This window comes from Adiantum capillus-veneris, chromosome 21 (genome assembly GCF_014529385.1).
Source record: "Adiantum capillus-veneris isolate H3 chromosome 21, ASM1452938v2, whole genome shotgun sequence".
Lineage (NCBI taxonomy): Eukaryota > Viridiplantae > Streptophyta > Polypodiopsida > Polypodiales > Pteridaceae > Adiantum > Adiantum capillus-veneris.
Window position 1 is genome coordinate 2,694,055 of NC_140951.1, and position 17,657 is coordinate 2,711,711.

A 17,657-nucleotide genomic window follows, 5' to 3' on the forward strand; every position below is an offset into this window, starting at 1 on the left:
ACTTAAAGAGGTTAACTGCTCCAAGAGCATGAGGTAAATATCTGTAAGTTTATCACCCTTTAGTAGCCTGACGATACCAAACTACCTTTCAAAAACTGGATCATTGCTTTCTCCTGTTCTGTAGTGGGCTATCCATTGACTTTAACCGCAGATATTTCTGAAAACCACTTTTTCGTCCTTAATACAAAAAGTAACATTACAGGGCTTTTATCCTGGGTAGTTGAAACAATGTGGAGCAATGTTCACAGTACATACGCCTGAAAGAATTGACAAGTGTTAACATTGAGGGTTTTCCTCGACAGGAAAAGATGCGTGAATGTTACTACGAGAGCCTGTTTATAGAAATGGAGTAGATCATACCATACAGGCAGTCATATACACACGAGTATTTTCAAGACATATGACTATTGAAGAGAGTCATCTGTGTTAATCATCATCACTTTGTTATAAGCAGAAACAATACAACCTGGGATTGTTGCTTGTATTGGAAACTGTTTCTGCGCAGTTGTCTTCTGTTCTTGTTCTGATGCTATAACAGGCAAAACTCTTTACATTTATGTGGTCTTGCATCAAGGTTGAAGAAGTGGTACTTTCTGGACTTTTCCGAATTCTGAAATCGATAGAAAGGATAGGACTTCCGTGTGTGACGGATCGTGTTTTGCTTGTTATTGGTCGCTCCTGTTCAAAATTGAAGGAGCTTCGCTTTGAGGTACTGGTCAGACCTTTTGTAATCCTGCTTGTGTGTGTGTGTGTGTGTGTGTGTGTGTGTGTGAGAGAGAGAGAGAGAGAGAGAGAGAGAGAGAGAGAGAGAGAGAGAGAGAGAGATGAATGAAATGCTATATTAAGGTCTTCAAGAGGCCAAAGTGACCTACGAGACCAAAAAGTTACAATTGGTGAATCTGATACAATGTCTGGGTACAGAAAGTACAAGAACTGAAATTGAAACAAAGTAGGTGGGGAGGGGTGATGGGGTGAGGGCTGATATAATGGGTTAGCTGATACAAAACTAATACAATGATGGATACAGATCATTAGTGATACAAATGAGATACAAATCATGAGAGGTAGGCGGGTCAAGCTCAAAAGATCCCTCATCGGTCGCTGCCAAATCTCATCCATGGTCAATACTCTGACGGGATGATCTTGATCCTCTGCTGCCACCTCCGTCGATGATGTGAGGCCCCCCGTGGTCGTGGGCGCCTGGATGTGCCTAGCACAATGGCTCAATCAATCTACGTACCTCTGGGGTGGGTGGGATCTGAGATCTACTGTGATGACTGCTCTTCTGGCTGTCCCGTGGCTGGAGTAAAGAAGTGTGTGATCTGTCTCTAAGATTGGCTCTCCCGTGATGTCCTTAGCAAGCTCTCTCTGTCTGCAGAGCTCTAGTAGAAACAATCCAAGAGATCTCTGATCCTTGTATCTCATGACTCTAGAAAATGGTCCAAAACTCTCTCCGAAGAGACAGTGGAAGCGGCCTTGTATCTCATAGTACACCGGGCAATGACATGTGTAGTGCAGCTGTATCTCTAGCTCTAGGCGACATAAATGACATATCCTAGCCTTTGCTGGTACCCCTTGAAATCGGCCAATCTCAATCTGAAACTGTTGTGAGGATGTGATAGAAGCCATCTTCGTGTCCAACTCCTGTGGTGGCTATATCCATGTGCTCTTAGTTTCTAGCTGAATCAGATCCTGACGTATGAGTCTGGTGATCTCTGTCCGTGTGAGAGATAGGGAGGGTGCATCCAAGGAGTATTGGAACGGAGGCAATCTATCCATGCTGAAACCATGTGACTGAAACCATGATGTCATCTGCCCATACGAACATGCTGTGGCACCCTGCATAGCTAGCTGTCGGGATGCCTCCAAGGCTAACCGAGCGTATTTGTCTCTGGAAAGGTCCCATAAATTATGTATAAAGGATACTGATGTAGACAATGCCTTGACCACGAGGGGTGGGGTGGCCCGGATAATCTCATGTGGCACTGAGGCCTTAGCCCGAATCATCCGAGAAATCATAGAGACTAGAGGCCTCTCCATACATCTCCATCCATGCGTGCTGCCAGATCTGCCTGGTGCTCTACTGAGGGTCCCCATATCTGAACTCCATACATCTCCATCCATCCGTGCTGCCAGATCTGCCATGGTACTCTACTGAGGGTCCCCATATACTGTGGAGGTGATGGCTGGTGGTGGTGAATGCAGATGGAATCGTCTCCGTGCCTCGCCTGAGTCCTTACTCATAAATAGCTTATACATATCCCGCTCTAGCTGAGATATATAAGCCCTCTTCTTTCGTCGCATTAGCCGGCGAAAGATAATCTGTGACTATCTATGTGTGGTAATATCCATCACCTCCCTCTGCAATCTGATCCTCGTCTCTCTACACTTCTCATCATACCAGCTGTTCTGCGGCATGCTCTCACATTCTATGAGTAGGCTGATTGTGGGGATATGCCTTTGATGCTGCATCATAGAGCGTCTCTGTTAGTATCTGACTGACCTGGCTCCTGAGTGCATAGTTGCCTGTATATCTCATCCATGTACATGGAATCCATCTCCCTCATGAAGGTATATCGAGTGTGTGTGGAGACCTCTCCTAGTGGAAAGGTGCTTCGCTAAAACGTGAGAGTGAAAGACAAGATAGCATGATCAAATTGCTACTCCAACTGGCCTAGTGCCCACCATGAAATCTTGAAAGGATGGAATGAGACATGGCTGGGCCATAACATAATCCACTGTGCTAGCTAATAGCCCCATGTCTGTCACGTGACACATCCAACCCTATGTGTCCGTGGACAAGCTACAGCACGACAAGGGTTCAGTCAGTCCAGTCAGTCTAGATTAGAAGTGATCTGGCACTTTTGTCAGTCTATTCGTAGACCGTGCATGCCCAGTCACTTAGTGTAGATGCATATCCTCTGGTTGCACACAGCATGACCATAAGCATTCCCATCAAAATCCATCTGTATAACTCAAGGAAAGAACCACAAGAATCACAAGAATTTTTTTTGCTTGTTGAGGTCGCACGAACCCAAGTTCGCTTGGGTGGGTCGATTCCTAATCGTGTTTTTGAAGAGTGACAGAATCCCAAGAAAGAAGGGCTTGTCCAGCCTCCCCTTGTGCCTCTTTTCACTCGTTGAGAGCGGACGGTGCACTTAGCGGCCGGCGAATCGACATGTGGTGCGAAAAAGCAACCTTGGTGTGAGTGCAATGCCACCAAGGGGTGCGCCCGCGGAAAAGAGCAGAACTCGGGTGAAGAGAAGATCCTTCTCGAACACAGATTGCAAGCTCAAGAAAACCTCAAGAACCTCAAGACACTCAAGAACCCCAAGAACCAAGATCCCCAAGAACCCAAGTTCCTCGTGAACTTAAGAACCCAAGACCACAAGAACCCACAAGAACCCACAACTTCAGAATGGTCATCACCCGAAGCGGAATGGATACTTCGCTTAGAGGTGATGAGCATGAGAGAGGCGAAGAAGAATTTTCCCCACCAGGAGGGTTTTCCGATCCTCCCCCTCCCCCATCTACGCCAAGGATTGCACTAACTCCTATGGAGGCTTTCGACAAGATGATGATGGACAAGAAGTTAGAACGCGAAGCAAGAAAAGCAGAAAGAAAGCCAGAAATGGATCGCAGACACGCAGAAAGAAAAGTAGAAAGAGAAGCAGAAAGAAAGGCAGCCATAGAGCGTGAGAAAGAGTTCTGGCTACTCTTTTCTCAAGTTCAGGCACATATGTAAGAGATTCGGGAATAGGAGACTCTCTCAGTCTCTTCTTCTCCAAAGCACGACACACAGGATTTGCATGATGATAAGCATGATGAATTGAATGATAATGATACGCATGATGATTTGAATGACAATGATAAGCATGATGATTTGCATGATCAAGGTGTGATTTCTCACGAGTATGATGATTTGTATGACCACGATGTGATTGTTCACAAGAATGATGGGTTAGTTGATACTGTTTCTAGTGAAGCTAACCTCATTTCAGATTCGATCAATCACGAAGAACCGATCTTGGCTCTCGAGCTTAGGTCCCAAGAACCCCCTCAGGAAGAACAAATCTTGGTTCTCGAGCCTAGGTCCAAAGAACCCTCACAGGAAGTACTATGTGTTCGCATGATTAGTCAGCACGCACTATTCGATTGTTTCATTCGTGATCATTTCCTGTATTTTCGTCAGCGTCTTTATGTGATCCCTTTTCCTAGGCATGACATATTGTATGTTGAGCATGTTTCACTCATGAATGAGCACGGATGTATGCGGATTATTCATGAAAAGCTGAAAAGTATGCATTCAAGGAAGTCACATTCCATGTCTCTTCCTTGACACGACACAGTTGTAGAAAGAGCACAAGAAAGATTGAGCATCAAGCATCATCATTTCCATTGTGATTTTGTCACGTGACACATCCAACCCTTTGTGTCCGTGGACAAGCTACTTCATAACAAGGGTTCCGTCAGTTGAGTCAGTCTAGATTAGAAGTGTTCTAGCTCTTTTGTGAGTCTGTTCGCAGACCGCGTGAAACCGACCCGTAGGGCGGTAGACGTTAGCTTTCATCCAATCTTCAACACTTGACTTTATGACACAAAGCAATGACTTAAAAGGAACCTGTCACTGGGAATGGGATTACACTTCAAAACAGAAGCACGGCCAGGAAGCTAGAATGCTCCCAAGCAGACAACGACACCTGTAGGCCCAAAGGTTGGCGCCCCTTTCGGTATTTCTTTATTCTTTAACAGAGGGAATAAAACCTGTGATTTCCTACAAGCTGTCCCGCATAGTCCAGGTTGAATTCCATCTGTTCTGGCCCGATTTCGGCAACATAACTGTACTAGGACACTTCACAGTCAGTATCCCCACGCAATAGATGACTTTCCCGACGCATACGGACACTTTGCAAAACCTGGTGAGAATCTGCAGCAAGCTGAATTCTCTGTTTTTTGCCCTGGAAATGCGCCATATCACATCTACAGCAATCCGCTCGCGTCGCCAAACCTACTGGGGGTATTAGGGACCGTTTAGGGCCGAAACCCTAAACCTGCAAAAATACACAGCAAGCTGTAATTCCCTGTTTTAGGTTCCATTTCGCGTGCCGGTCGCATCTGTAGCAAGTCCTCGAGCTCCCGCACCTGTAGGGCTACTTGCCCTTTGAATCGGACGAGATTTCTCACGTGAAACCTCTCCGAATTCACCTGTACTTGCGGTGGATTAGCCACTAGCTAACCTAGTACTTGTGCAAGAGGCTCTTGCCTCGGCAATCGCGCATGAACCTACACAACTGTACATCAGTCAAATGAAAAGCCCTCTTGTGGGGCATCACATAACTGCACGTAAGGGAGAGAGAGAGAGAGCAGTGTGTAGCGTGCAGGGCATCACTCCTGGCACCACAGTTTACGTAGAGGGAAAGGAAGCACTCCATAGCTCTTAATCTGTGGGCAGGTTCTCAATGAAGCATCCTCCCAGTATAAATCGAGCGCCCCCTCTTTTGCCCTTAACCTGTAATGCATCTGTGAACAAATAGATGCAAAAAGGGGAAGATTTCCATGGCTGCCAATACCTGCGTATTGTTGGAAACCCAGTAAAACAGCCCTGCAAACAGGCATTTGATGCCTTCCAATGCTGAAAATGAGCTCCTTGGTCTTAGATAAAGTCATGGGAAGCTCAAAAATGAAGAGAAATGGCTGAAAATCACGGTTATTAGTCTCCCAAACTGCTCCAAAAAGTCAGTTACGAGTTATGTTCTTCCAGGCTTGGTAAATTGACCAAAAAGTACCACTTGGTACTCATACATGCAATTTCTCCGCATTGGGCTTCCTGCTTAAAAAACTCTCAACTGGTGCATCAGTTGACTTTGCAGCATAGTAATAAAATGTTCCCCTTGTCATTCTGATGCTTATGACGCAAACAGATTTCATAGCCCAAAATAACAATTCCCTAAATTTTAGGAGATGCTTCCGTTGGGCTCCCACTGGTCTTTTGACCATCAATCTCCATTGGGACCGCATCCAAAAATGCAATGTAGCCTAGTTGTTGGGTACTTTCCTTTGGTAGTCTCACCTTGACTTTATGCCTTTATTGAGTTCACTTCCTAGTATCCACCAACTTGCTAAGTGCGACGGGGGAACCTACATGATCTTGAATTGAGCCTATACATCCTTTTACTTTATGAGTTCTAGTGCCGACCAACTTTCCGTCTGCGGGTGAAACTACCGTTCACATTGGCCATACAATGTCCGACCATTTGCAACTTCAAAAAGAGGGTCTCAAAAATTAAACAAAAATCATTGGAAAGAAACCAACAACTAAGGTTAGCAGTTGCCACTTCCTCGTGACACCGTGCATGCTCAGGCACTTAGTGTAGATGCATATCCTCTGGTTGCACACAACATGATCATAAGCATTCCCATTAGAGTCCATTAGAATCCTTTAGGGGAATTTTCCAGTGCATTTAACCTATTTTCCCTATTTTTGACATTTTTCACTTATTATTTTGAAGTGACTTTTGTTGGAAAGTAGGTAGGGCAATTTTGCTAAGTTTGTATTAGTAGAAACCTAGAGCTAGCACTTTCTGGCAGAAGAGGCAGCAGGAGCACCTTGCTCAACAGACAACTTCTCAGCAAGACCAACCCCCGCGACAACTTTGGTGTTCTCCACAGAAGACCTAGTGTTTTTGCATTTGATCAGCCTTGGCGTTTTGTGCATAGCAGATCAGCCCCGGCATCATCACGACACAGCATATCAGCCTAGCGTTTTGCATCTGCAGAACAACCGGCGACAGCAGCAGACAATTTCAGTCCTAGCGTTTTTGGTTTGCATCACAACCTCAGCGTTTTTGCAGATCATCGTGACGGAACATCAAGAACCACCATCGTTTTCAGTTTTCAGCCTTAAGACACCGCAAAAGAACCCCCAAACCTTGCAGATCTCACCTTCCTGCAGCAGTTCCTCGCCGCACAATCAATTTCCGCAAGGTTTACAGTTTTAGCCCAGAAAACGCAGATTTCAGCATCTGCGTTTTCAGCACATTGTCGTCGCATCATCGCCATCGAGATCGTCATCGACATAGAGTCAGAATTCAGCAGATAGAGATTTGCAGATTTCAGCCCGTCTCGTCGTCGTCCTCATCGTCGTCGACATCGTCGGCAAGTCCAAGCATTGTAGAGATTTGTGCAATCATAAGTAGACCACTCTCGCCATAGAGAGTGGGGCCTTCGGAGGAGGGGTTTACAACGTCTCTGGTGTCGTATTCTCTTCTCTATCTCTCAGTCTTATGCACTTTCATTCACAGTGTCCATTCACATTGTTTGTGTCCATTGCACTCTCTTACTAAAGGAACGGAAGGCTCTCCCTTCCGTAAGTAAAAGGAACCTTGAGCACAGTTCGGAGCACTCATCTTGAGCAAAGTTCAACATTCATTCCGCTGCAGCTTACAAATTTTTCACAGTTGATTCATATAGATCAGAAAGACGGGATTCAATCTCATTGTTTGCGTGTGTTTGATGAACGGTTTGGCACTCCGTCTATTTGTTCATCTACATTGCATGCACAATCTTTGAGGAAGACAAGATTGTCACTTTACATGGCATAGGTATATTTATGTTTTTGTGTTGGAAGTGGTTTCAAGAATTTTCAGCTGTGGAGATTCTTGAAGAAGGAAGAAGCATGACTCTAGACAAAGTTGAAGCATTGAAGGAGCCACAGATGACTTTGTGTCGCTTTCGGCGCAGCCCAAAGAAGCAAGCGTTGCAGACCTTTATGAAGTTCAAGTACCGCACGACCCACATATCAGAGTGGGCCGGCGACGAGTCCCTTCGAGGATTCCGGATGCTAGTGGCGATCTCCCTCGACGCCATTCAGTTCAGTACCAGTATCTCACTTTGAAAAGCAGAGGATGTCAAGTGACACATCCAACCCTTTGTATCCGTGGACAAGCTACATCACGACAAGGGTTCAGTCAGTCCACTCAGTCTAGATTAGAAGTGATCTGGCACTTTTGTGAGTCTATTCGTAGACCGTGCATGCCCAGTCACTTAGTGTAGATGCATATCCTCTGGTTGCACACAGCATGATCATAAGCATTCCCATCAAAATCCATCAGAATCCTTTAGGGGAGTTTTCGAGTGCATTTAGCCTATTTTACCTATTTTTGACATTTTTCACTTATTATTTTTAAGTGACTTCTGTTGGAAAGTAGGTAGGGCAATTTTGCTAAGTTAATATATAAGCAAACCAGAGTTAGCACTTTCTGGCAGAAGAGGCAGCAAGAGCACCTTGCTCAACAGGCAACTTCTCAGCAAGACTAACCCTCGCGACTACTCTGGCGTTTTCTCCACAAAAGACCTAGCGTTTTTGCATCAGATCAACCGTGGCGATTTGTGCACAGCAGATCAGCCCCGGCGTCATCACGACACAGCATATCAGCCTAGCGTTTTGCATTTGTAGAACCACCGGCGACAGTAGGACAAATTTCAGCCCTTGCGTTTTTGGTTTGCAGCACAACCTCAGTGTTTTTGCAGATCATCGCGACAGGATCAGCCCTAGCATCAGCGTTTTCAGTTTTCAGCTTTAGACATCGCAGAAGAAGTCCCGAACCTCGCAGATCTCACCTCCCTGCAGCAGTTCCTCGCCGCACGGTCAGTTTCCGCAAGGTTTACAGTTTCAGCCCGGAAAACGCAGATTTCAGCATCTGTGTTTTTAGCGCGTCATCGTCGCATCGTCGTCACTGACATAGAGTCAGAATTAAGCAGATAAAAGATTGCAGAGTTCAGCCCTTAGGTCGGTCTCGCCATCACCGTCGACACCGACATAGCCCTGACTTGCATCAATCACATGCATTCCCATTGTACCAGTTTGTGCAATCAATAGTAGACCACTCTCGCTGACGAGAGTGGGGCCTTCGGAGGAGGGTTTTACAAACGTCTCTGGTGTCGTATTCTCTTCTCTATCTCTCAGTCTCATGCACTCCATTCACAGTGTCCATTCACTTTGTTTGTGTCCATTGCACTCTCTCACTAAAGGAACGGAAGGCTCTCCCTTCCGTAAGTAAAAGGAACCTTGAGGACAGTTTGAAGCACTCATCTTGAGCAAAGTTCAAATATTCATTCCGCTGCATCTTACAATGTCAGTGTGGAAAACATCTGAAACCTCCCGATGTAGGAAATCTCTGTAGGCCATTCAAAATGGCCAATCCATGTGCAGTCCCCATATCTATCAAGTATCTGCCATACTCAATGTGCTCGTCATCCTGTGATAGTTTGGATAAGCCCATCTGTGTAACATCAAGCTCCCTAAGCATCTCCTTCGAAGTATCATATAATACCGTCTGATGATGGGCAAGTCCTAGCATTGAAGTCCCCGAGTATGATAATGTCACCATCCCTGGAAAACTCCCATATGTCAATCATCCAAAAGGATTGTCCTCTAGGTGGTGCATATACTGACGTACTAGGAGGGAAATAACAAATAGCAATGTAGAGATATCTGCCTATCTTCGCCTTCAGTCTCACCCACATGTACCTATCGTGCTCATCCTTGTGTGCTATATGTATCAATGGCTGCAACTCCTTCCTGAATAAAACTGCCACTACCCCTGTCCCATCGTTGATGTTGTGATCGGATCTCCTGTCTACAAGCTCTCTCATCTATATCCATTCACTTGGGCATGGACTGCCCACGAGCCTGATGCGTCTCAGAACAGAAAATGCATAGTCACAGGGGACGCCCATTTTTGGGCTTCCCGTCCCCACTTGCCGTCCCGCCCTCTTTTTTACATCAAAAATCCATTTGAGCCCTTGGGACGCGTCCCTTGTGACTATGAGAAAATGATGTCCCTCCCAATGAAACTATCCTCAAAGGCACCTACATCAAGGCGTAGAGATCCATTACAGTTCTAGGGGCCACCTTTAATTTAGTCCCATAGGTCACGCACCGTCGTGTGGAGCATCGCTCTATTATCACGACCCTCCAATCTCTATAAACAACAAACTTTCCTTTTTTCTTTGCCACTCTAATTTTTGGCATTACCTCCTTTAGATGAGAAATCTGCGACAGTGTGAGGTTGTCCCCAAGAAAAATACCTGTCTTCTTAAGAGTGGGTCTTTTCTTCAAAAATTCCTTTGCTTCCAGAGAGGGGTAGCGGAGGTTAAGTGCTCTTTCCTTGGAAGTTCCCCCCTTGCTTTTACTTTTCTTGTTACCTACTCGTCAAGCCTTTGTATGTGCTGGCGTCGTAACCCCCATTCTCACGTTTGTGACTCTGTTAACAATAATACATCTACTCCTAGTTGGAGATACGCGAAGTGCCATGCCGAGAAGGACCCCTGCGCTTGGATGGTCACACCCCTTCGCCCAAGAGACATGCCTCTTTGCCAAAAGCCACACTCCTTCGACGAGACTGGTCACACCCCTTCGCTCTACGGGTGCCACTCTTCGCCCAATGGTTGTAGCTCTTCGCCGAAAAGATGTGTCTTTACGTCTAAAGTCATGTCTCTTCACCAGGAGATGTGTCTTTTCATTTATGTCTCTTCGTCTCCTATATAAGGAGCCCTTGTATCACACATTCAATGAATCAAACACAGAGTCTTCTGAGTCTTGTTTCTGAGTTTAGTTCAAGTTTCTTAAGTCTTAATCATGAGTTTAAGTACTTAATTAAAGATTAGTACCTAGAATTCTTACAGTGGTATCAGAGCAAAAAAATTTCCCGGGACCTAAAGGTTGTGAGCCTCTCACCCTCGCTGCTATCCTCTCCCCCCTTCCCGGAGTTGCATGGAAGCAGAAGAAAGGTGGTACACGCACACATACTCAAGCATGAGGTAACAAGTATCTTTCTGTTTCATGTATATAAATATAAAAAAACAGAAGCGAGATGTGTGTGTGTGTGCAGCTTACCTTGAGAACCCTGCACACCCCTTCCCCAGGCAGCCCCTTTGCGCAACTTTCAAATAGCTGAATCGCTGAGGTGCTGGCTGAAATTCTGTGCTGGCTGACTGCTCGGCTGAATCGACCGTTTGTGCTGGCACCCCTTCCTCCGGTTTGCATCCCTTCCAGAGGATTGCACCCCTCCCTTCCCCATGCGCTGGGCTGAATTGCTAAAACGTTGGCTGGAAACGCTTCACTAAACACACGCTAACTGGCTGAATTGCACGGTGGATGCCCTTGGAAAACGATGCGCTGGTTGTTGATAACCCTTCATTCAATTTGCTGGAGTTGTTTTTACGTCAACAAATAAGCAGCGCATAGTTTTTTTTAACCCATAACCAAACCTTTAATTCATTCCCTTGGCCGGCCAACCCCAAATTAAAAAAAAAAACTCCTCATGTGAACTCACTTGAGACGTTAAATTTTCCCAATTCACTTACGTGAAGCCTAATGACACACAGCAAGCAACGTTTAGATTTTGCGCACTCTGTCCTGCAAAGTACCCTCAACAACATTGGCTCTGTGTGCACTTTTTGCGTACGGGACTCTTCGCCATCATGGCTGATGGAGAATTCAATGTACCCGTCCGATATCTCCCGTACATAGACGAGATTTCCGCAACATTCTTGCCGGCGTACCCTCTCCCGGCACCCGAAATAATCGTCATTCCCGATACTCCTAAGCCGAAATCCGTTCCAAACGCAGTTTCCGCTCCCGAAGTATTAGTCCTTAAGCTTATTCGGCGAAAAAGTTACTTTCACTGAACAGTTGGCATGGCCGAATCACAAGATGGCGACGACAATATATTACCCGAGGATCCGATAGCAGTTCTCAAAAAGCAGATTGAAGCAATTTCAATAAGCCTCGCATCGATTCACACTTGCTTGGATCAAATGCGAATACAAACCTGTTCTCGGAGTCACCCAACTTCTCGGACTACACATGCAATTTTTCTCTGCCATCTTCTTCCGACGCTTCAGTGGTCGACTAGGAAGAACCACTCAAACAAAAGCCTTTAAAACTCAAATTTTCTCACCCAAAGCATGTTTCTCAGAAACAACTAGACACAAAGTATCTTTGTGTGAGCAAAAGTCTCTGCATGAATATTCTTGGAAATGTTACAGTACTAAGCAACCAACTTCTTATTCGAATCATCAGCAACAAAAGCAGCAATATGAAGGTTCCAACGAAACATCATCGATATCAAGATGGGCTTACTTAGTGGCACATAATATCCGGCCCTAGTCGAGTACTCAGTTGTAAATGCTGCGACGCTGGACAAGTTCCCCCTCGCGAGCCATGCCCTACATTTAAGTCTTTCTTGTATGATGGTGGTACAATTACAGATTTATTGATCCTTTTCTTGTGCAAGAGGATCCTTCAGAGGTCTAAGAGGCAACAACTTTCTCAACCTCTCCCTTGTCAATTGGAAGCCTTAATACTCGCTGAGAAAGCTGAAGATTTAGAAGATTCCAGTTCTTATGTGACAACCAACAAGCATATAACCCCTTCTTTGGTCGTGATGTAGGCACGAAAATTTCCCTCGTCACCGCCCTTGCAGAATACAGTCTTTGTCTCTAAACAGATACCAGATACTATGGTGAATGATAATTCTTCAAACTTGAAGACTGCAGTCCTTACCTTCAGCAGTGCAAAGGATAAAGCAGATACAAACTCTTGCAGCACGACTTTAGTCGTTGCAAATGAATCTTTGGACACAACTTGTTCTATTGATAAACCTTTACAAATGGATATACCTCCAAACACTACTCTGTCTCAGTCTACAACATCCCTTCAGGAGGTTCTTGCTGTTCCAGACAAACCAATGGAATACCTTATAGATTTCCAACTAGTGGTCATCACTCAACAGAAAACTACCAATAGTTTCACTTGAAGCAGATAAAGATTCAATCTTTTATTGGACAAAGCTCGAAGTTACAAAAGACTTTGACAAAGACACTTATCAAGTTGCAGATATGATCAGTTTTCAGTTTGGCAAAATAGTCATGGTCAATAACACTGCCATGACATGGGACTTAACAGAAAGAGCTTTGGATGCAGAAGCACTACAAAAATATATTTCCTTCTCCCCGAGTTTTCTTCAACTACCCTGGGTTTTATTTAAAGAGGGAGGGAATGTCACGATTGTGACTATGTTAACAGCAATACATCTACTCCTAGTTGCAGATACGCGAAGTGCCATGCCAAGAAGGACCCTGTGCTTGAATGGTCACACCCCTTCGCCCAAGAGACGTGCCTCTTCGCCAAAAGCCACACTCTTTCGACGATTGGTCACACCCCTTCGCTCTACGGGTGCGACTCTTCGCCCAATGGTTGCAGCTCTTCGTCGAAAAGATGTGTCTTTACGTCTGAAGTCATGTCTCTTCACCAAGAGACGTGTCTTTTCATTTATGTCTCTTCGTCTCCTATATAAGGAGCCCTTGTATCACACATTCAATGAATCAAACACAGAGTCTTCTGAGTCTTGTTTCTGAGTTCAGTTCAAGTTTCTTAAGTCTTAATCATGAGTTTAAGTACTTAATTAAAGATTAGTACCTAGAATCCTTACACCCATCATAACTTCCTCAACATTATCTTGGTCGTTGTGGCCGATAATCTTCACATGTAAGGAACGCACACACCTCCTTTGCTCCTTTGTTAGTGTCTAGCTAATGATGGTGGGTGTGGGGGTTGATTCTTTGTTTTTGCCTTTTTTGGAGACCTTAATCCATTTCCCGACCTCATCCACTTTCTTCTGAGTTTTTGTAATTATGTCCACTCAAGAAGTCGTCATTTCTTTATTTTGCTCCCCTTCTTTGATGACCTGCACTTGCTCTTTTATGGTGTTGAGCTCTTCCATTACCGATGGTTGAAGTTCCCCTTTTTCTAGTGCACTTTTTGAGCGCACCTTGTCAAGCTCCTTGAGTCATGCAATCTCCTCATCTTGGGCCGTCACCCGATCCTCACGTGTATTTATCGTGCCTAAGAGGCTGTGGTTTGATTTTGTCGATGGTTGCTTGCATTTTCTCTTTGCATTTTTGGATGGCATCTTCGAGGGGGTCGTCCTTGTCGTTTTGCTTCCTCATGTCCGCCTGTTCTATTTGTGCGCTTGTTCCACAATTTGTGCAATTCCTCTGAACCACACTATGCATATAGTCGCATTTACCACATTATGCATAAATTTTGATCCACACTATGCATACATTCACCACATTATGCATACATTTTTTCGCAAAATATGCCACCGTGCTGTACATGCTGCTAAAAAATTCTTCTCATTGGCCGAAACCCTAACTGACTTGCTACTGTACTTGGTCTGCTGCTGACAAAACTGCTTCACCCGAGATGCTTTGAACAGTCAGCAGGTCACCTGGTCTGCAGCAGGCAGCAGGCATTTGCACGGGATGCAGCAGGAGGCGTGCGCTAGGTGCAGCAGGCAGCGCCCGAGGACTAAGCAGGCAGGCTGAGAGAGAGAGAGAGAGAGAGAGAGAGAGAGAGAGAGAGAGAGAGAAATGAAAATGAAATGAAATGTTATATTAACGTCTTCAAAAGGCCAAAGTGACCTATGAGACCAGAAAGTTACAATGTGGTGGATCTGATACAAAGTCAGAGTCGGGGTAACAAGATGACAACAATGACAAAAATGAAATGACAAATGTCACAATAAAATACTATGGAATCCTAAACTACTAGGTGTGAACACCAGCTAGCTGGGATAGCTAGATCACAAGAGATCCAGCATCGGTCGCTAGCGGATCTCATCAATCTCCTCCATGGTCAGTAGTCTGACCGGGCGTTGTGCATGTCGAGCCAAAGTGATCCGAATCCTCTGATGCAGCCTCCGTCGATGCTGTGTAGTCCTCCGCAGTCGTGGGCGTCTGGATCTTCCAAGCTCAGTCGCTCAATCGATCAATGTGCATCTGGTGTGAGACGACGAGCTCTGCTGTGGTAGTAACTCCTCCGGGTGTCCAGTGGCAGCTCTAAAGAAATCTGGGATCTGTCTCTGGGACTGGCTAGCCTCTCCTCTCATCAGGCTCTCTCTGTGTCTGCGTAGCTCGAGCAAAAACAAACCCAAGCATCTGTGATCCTCGTACTGCATGACTCTGGAGAATGGTCCAAAGCCCTCTCTGAACAAGCAATGGAAACGGCCTCGTATCTCGTAGTAGACGGGGCAGTGGCATGTGTAGTGCAACTCTGTCTCAGGCTCGATGTCACACAGGGGGCATGTCCTGGCCTCTGCTGGTACTCCGCTGTATCTCCCAGTCTCGATCCGCAGCTGGTGTGAAGATGTACGTATCTGGCCGATAGTACATCGTATCCCATGAGACAAGTGGGTGTCCATGTATCTCGGCCTCGTCACAAAGCCATCAACCGTAAGCTGGAGGAGATGCTCTCTGTAGAAAGCCATCTTCGTGCCCAGCTCTTGTGCTGGCTGTATCCATGTCCTCCTGGTGTCTAGCTGAGTCAAGTCCTGGCGGATGAGCCTGGTGATCTCGGACTTTGTAAGAGTCAGAGAGGGTGCATCCAGTGAGTATTGGAAGGGAGGCAATCTGTCTATGTTGAACCCATGGGCCTGAAACCATGATGTCATCTCCCCATACCGGCATGCTGTATCTCCCTGCATGGCTAACTGTCGAGAGGACTCAAGTGCAAGGCGGGCATATCTGTCTCTTGGAAGTTCCCACATGCGGTGTATGAAGGAGACCGATCTGGTGAGTGCCTCAACCACTAGTGGGGGGGCAGCTAGCTCTGCTCGAACAATAGCACGTGGTACTGAGGCCTTGGCTCTAATGAGCCGCGAGATCATAGAGACCAGAGGCTTCTCCATGTCCCCCCATCCATCACTGCGGCCTGTCCTCCCGTGATGATCTAATGAAGGTCCCCAGATCTCAGAGAGAGAGAGAGAGAGAGAGAGAGAGAGAGAGAGAGAGAGTCCTCCCGAGATCTTTGCAGTTCTTTATGGAACATGCAGGGTCATGCATCCAGGACTGGAGTCGTACATCGTCGACCAGAGGTTACAGACTTGGGAGTTGTTGCTGTTGCTGAAGGATGTCCTGAGTTACAAGTACTTAGCCTAGCTGGTTGTATTACTATCTCAGTCGCTTCTCTCAGGTAAAGGGCATTCATAAGCTGAGGACATACTTGAGCATGTCCTTATGCTTCTGGTTGTTTTCTTACCCTTGTACCATCAGTTCTTATAGTCAGATAGAGACGGTATTAATGAGCACCGTACCATCATGCATCAGCATACTGCTGACGGCCTGAAGAACTTAATGACTTGTTGGTTTGATGTGCAGGGCACTTGCATTTCATTGCAAACGTCTTAAGGCATTATTACTTCCTAACTGTGTCAAGATAAATGACGATGCAATTGGAGCGGTCTGGCCTCGTATTGGAAAGTCCTTGTGCGTGTTAGATCTTGTGGGCTGCAAGATTACAGGGAAGACCATCAGAATGTTTTATCAGCAGGTGCAGGTAATCAATTGAAAGCAGCACACAACAACCCCCCCCCCCCCCCCCCCCCCCCCCCAAACCCCCCAATCCTTCCTGCCTCCCATGAAAAACACTCTCCTTTTATATTGATTTGCTGACTTTGTCCTGAGAGATCTTTGATTATAGATACAGGGAATCAGCCTTGTTGTATTGTCAATAGCCCGTTCATTGTCAAAGTCGGCCAAATCTGAACTTTCAGAACTTTCAAAAGGGCTGCCATCACTTAAAATTGTAAAGAGTATGTCGGGCCTTCCATGGGATGGATTTTTTGGCTCACCATCAATGGATGAGTTTATACCTCACCAACGCACGGTTGGAAGAACAGCTGGTTGAGTTTACAATATCTGGCCAGTTTTGCAATTTCAAAGTTCAGTGCAATTCTTGCGTTTGGTTGGGTGAAAGGATGGAGACAAGGGGGCATATAGTCCCCTTATGCAGACCGAAAGATTCTCACCCACATGTTACAGCATACAGGGAAACCTGCGACGACAGAATTGGCTGGGTGGTGATGGCGTACGGCATACATCAACGTACCACACAATGAACCAATGAATACACCAAATGATTCAACTATGTAAACAGTGGATCAGAGCATCTTGATGATCGCTAGAAAGCCAAATAGAGTGTCTTTTCAGTACTACTGCTCCTTAGAAACGAGATTAGCTACTTTTCTTATGCCCATATTTAACCCAGGCTAATTAAATTCTCATCCTCCATTAGATCAGAATCCAAGCTCGGCGCTTGCAATGGAAGAGACGCATTTAATCTTTGAGTCCTAACATTTCCCAGAGATAAATTGTCCCAAAAACAATGTTTTAGTAGAAGAGCAAGAGAGTGTGGTTTTCTTAGCCTGATATGAAATATCTGCTCAGCACGAGACTGGGAAGATTGATATCCAAGAGTTAAATATTGGATTGCGTCTTTGTATTTGACCTTGGGGCTAATTCCCTCTAGATGTTAAAAGATTTTCATGAGGAGAGGAGATTTATCACTAGATTATTTATCTTTTATTAGGAGAATATATTCTTTTGCAAAAGCACCTTAAATTTTCCAAAAGCAGCATTAAAAGGGAAGCTAGCATGATTGTTAAATGCAAGAGAAACATAGTATGAGATTTCTAATTGGAAAAACTCACGCGTCTAGTGTGATAGCAAAGTTTTGAGTCCTTAACCGCTCTCTACCACGGGATCCAATTACCAACTATAGAATTTTACTCTTTTGCCTTGTAGCTTAATCA

The 17,657-nt window shown here is 45.4% G+C and overlaps 1 protein-coding gene across 2 annotated transcripts in view; it reads left to right on the plus strand.

Moving 5' to 3' along the window:
- LOC147430459 (uncharacterized) overlaps window positions 1-17,414 on the plus strand; it is a 121,057-nt gene extending 103,643 nt beyond the window's left edge. The window contains exons 5-8 of one of the 2 annotated variants that reach the window (XM_086493088.1): window positions 575-709; window positions 15,900-16,039; window positions 16,225-16,402; window positions 16,553-17,414. In XM_086493088.1, coding sequence (XP_086349214.1) covers window positions 575-709; window positions 15,900-16,039; window positions 16,225-16,402; window positions 16,553-16,753 — 654 coding nt within the window. In that variant the 3' untranslated portion in view covers window positions 16,754-17,414. Of the gene's footprint in view, window positions 1-574; window positions 710-15,899; window positions 16,040-16,224; window positions 16,403-16,546 lie in introns of both variants that reach the window. The other variant, XM_086493087.1, reaches the window with a different exon arrangement.
- Window positions 17,415-17,657: the final 243 nt, after the last annotated feature.